The 2,515-nt window shown below is 74.0% G+C and overlaps 1 protein-coding gene across 1 annotated transcript in view; it reads right to left on the reverse strand.

The window, feature by feature from the left end:
- The window catches only part of LOC137445531 (serine/threonine-protein kinase VRK3-like), a 9,336-nt gene extending 7,939 nt beyond the window's left edge, over nt 1-1,397 (reverse strand). Inside the window, exons 1-2 of the mRNA XM_068147378.1 lie at nt 1,246-1,397; nt 387-1,166 (exon numbers count right to left, since the gene is read on the reverse strand). Coding sequence (XP_068003479.1) covers nt 387-1,166; nt 1,246-1,373 — 908 coding nt within the window. The 5' untranslated portion in view covers nt 1,374-1,397. The remainder of the gene's footprint in view (nt 1-386; nt 1,167-1,245) is intronic.
- Nucleotides 1,398-2,515: the final 1,118 nt, after the last annotated feature.

Raw genomic sequence — 2,515 nt, forward strand, 5'->3', positions numbered from 1 at the left:
TCCTTTTGGCCCCCAAACCAGGCTGAGGACCCAGAGGTGACCCTTAGCTGATACTGAGGCCACCAACAACCTGCAACTCCTGCAGGGGGCTGGCAGCGTGCAGGGTTCTGCCCCTAAAAGCCAGAAAGAGGAAGCGTGGCCCCGGACGCCCTGCATGACACTGCCCACGGCAGCCCAGCCCCTGCTCACCTCGCGGTGGGGAACGGGGGCTGGGGGGAACCTGGAGGACCCCCGCAGGACATCATCCCCCTCCCACGGCCTGCTCACAGCGGGTTAGGGACAGCCCGCACCGACGGCGGGCCACGGCGAGGAGCCCTGGCTAACAGCCTGCCCCAGCTCGCAGCCAGCCCCTGCCCAGCCAGCCCCTGCCCGGGACCCCCGGGCACCTTCGTACAGCAGCCAGCAGCCAGTCCCCTGCCCGGGACCCCCGGGCACCTTCGTACAGCAGCCAGCCCCTGCCCGGGACCCCCGGGCACCTTCGTACAGCAGCCAGCCCCTGCCCGGGACCCCCGGGCACCTTCGTACAGCAGCTCGCAGCCAGCCCCTGCCCGGGACCCCCGGGCACCTTCGTACAGCAGCTCGCAGCCAGCCCCTGCCCGGGACCCCCGGGCACCTTCGTACAGCAGCCGGCAGCCAGCCCCTGCCCCCCCCGGCCCGGGACCCCCGGGCACCTTCGTACAGCAGCCCGCAGCCAGTCCCCTGCCCTCCTGCCCCCCCGGCCCGGGACCCCCGGGCACCTTCGTACAGCAGCTCGCAGCCAGCCCCTGCCCTCCCGCCGCCCCCCGGCCCGGGACCCGCGGGCACCTTCGTAGAGCAGCCCGCAGCCGCCCTGCTCCAGCAGCCGCAGCAGCCTCCACTGCCGGCCGCTCTGGTCGGTCAGGACGGTCTCGGCCGGCAGCGGCACCACCGGCCCGGGCCGCGCCTTGCGGGGCGAGCGGCAGCTGGGCCCCGCCGCCCCCGAGGGCCGCGCCGGGGAAGCCCTCGGGGAAGCCCGCGGGGAGACGGCGAGGGGCTGGGGCTGGGGCTGCGGCGGGGCCGGCGCTGGCTGCTCCGGGTCCTCCTCCGGCGGCGGCGGCGGCGGCAGGGGCAGCCTCTGTCCGCAGGCCGGGCAGAAGCGGAAGGTAGGCTCCACGCCGCTCCCGCACTGCGGGCAGAACCGGTTCACCCTGCGGGCACAGCGGGGACAGCCATCAGCGCCTGCCCCTGCGCCCCGCGCCCCCGCCCCGGCACCGCCAGCGCCACCACCTCGGCGAGGCGCAGGCCGCCTCCGGCACAGCCTGCTCCGGCACAGCCTGCTGCTGCTGCTCCGCTGCTGCTGCGGCTGCTCCCGCCGGCCCCGGCCGACCGCGGCTCCGCCGGCCCCGGCCGCGCATTGCCCCGGTAGCCGTTACCCTGCGCCCGCCCCCGGACACGGCCCCGGACACGGCCCCCCCGCGCACAGGGCGGCCGCGCATGCGCTGGGGCCGCGGCGGGGGAAACGGCTCCCGGCCGCGCCGGGGGAAGCGCTGCCTCGGCTGGGGGAGTACAGCGGGGAGGGCGCTCTGGGTGAACCCGGGCTGGAGCGGGGACGGCAGGGGAGAGTGCTCTGGGTGACCCGGGCTGGAGCGGGGACGGGAGGGGAAAGTGCCCTGGGTGAGCCCGGGCTGGAGCGGGGACGGGACGGGAGAGTGCACTGGGTGACCCGGGCTGGAACGGGGACGGGCGAGCAGGCTGCTACCCGGGAGCCTGGACAGAAAGGACAGGCGGGCAGGCTGCTCGGAGCCCGGACAGCAGAAGGGACAGGCGGGTAGGCTGCTGTGAGCAGGGACAGCTGAAGGGACAGGCGGGCAGGCTGCTGTGACCCCGGACAGCAGAAGGGACAGGCGGGTAGGCTGCTGTGAGCCCGGACAGCAGAAGGGACAGGCGGGCAGGCTGCTGTGAGCAGGGACAGCAGAAGGGACAGGCGGGCAGGCTGCTGTGAGCAGGGACAGCAGAAGGGACAGGCGGGTAGGCTGCTGTGAGCCCGGACAGCAGAAGGGACAGGCGGGTAGGCTGCTGTGAGCCCGGACAGCAGAAGGGACAGGCGGGCAGGCTGCTGTGAGCAGGGACAGCAGAAGGGACAGGCGGGCAGGCTGCTGTGAGCAGGGACAGCAGAAGGGACAGGCGGGCAGGCTGCTGTGAGCAGGGACAGCAGAAGGGACAGGCGGGCAGGCTGCTGTGACCCCGGACAGCAGAAGGGACAGGCGGGTAGGCTGCTGTGAGCCCGGACAGCAGAAGGGACAGGCGGGCAGGCTGCTGTGAGCCCGGACAGCAGAAGGGACAGGCGGGCAGGCTGCTGTGAGCCCGGACAGCAGAAGGGACAGGCGGGCAGGCTGCTGTCTGTGAGCCCAGACGGGAAGGGACAGGCGGGTAGGCTGCTGTGAGCAGGGACAGCTGAAGGGACAGGCGGGCAGGCTGCTGTGAGCCCGGACAGCAGAAGGGACAGGCGGGCAGGCTGCTGTGACCCCGGACAGCAGAAGGGACAGGCGGGTAGGCT

The sequence above is a fragment of the Melanerpes formicivorus genome, unplaced genomic scaffold, assembly GCF_026170545.1.
Source record: "Melanerpes formicivorus ecotype bairdi unplaced genomic scaffold, bMelFor1.0.p_v2 SCAF_14, whole genome shotgun sequence".
Classification (NCBI taxonomy): domain Eukaryota; kingdom Metazoa; phylum Chordata; class Aves; order Piciformes; family Picidae; genus Melanerpes; species Melanerpes formicivorus.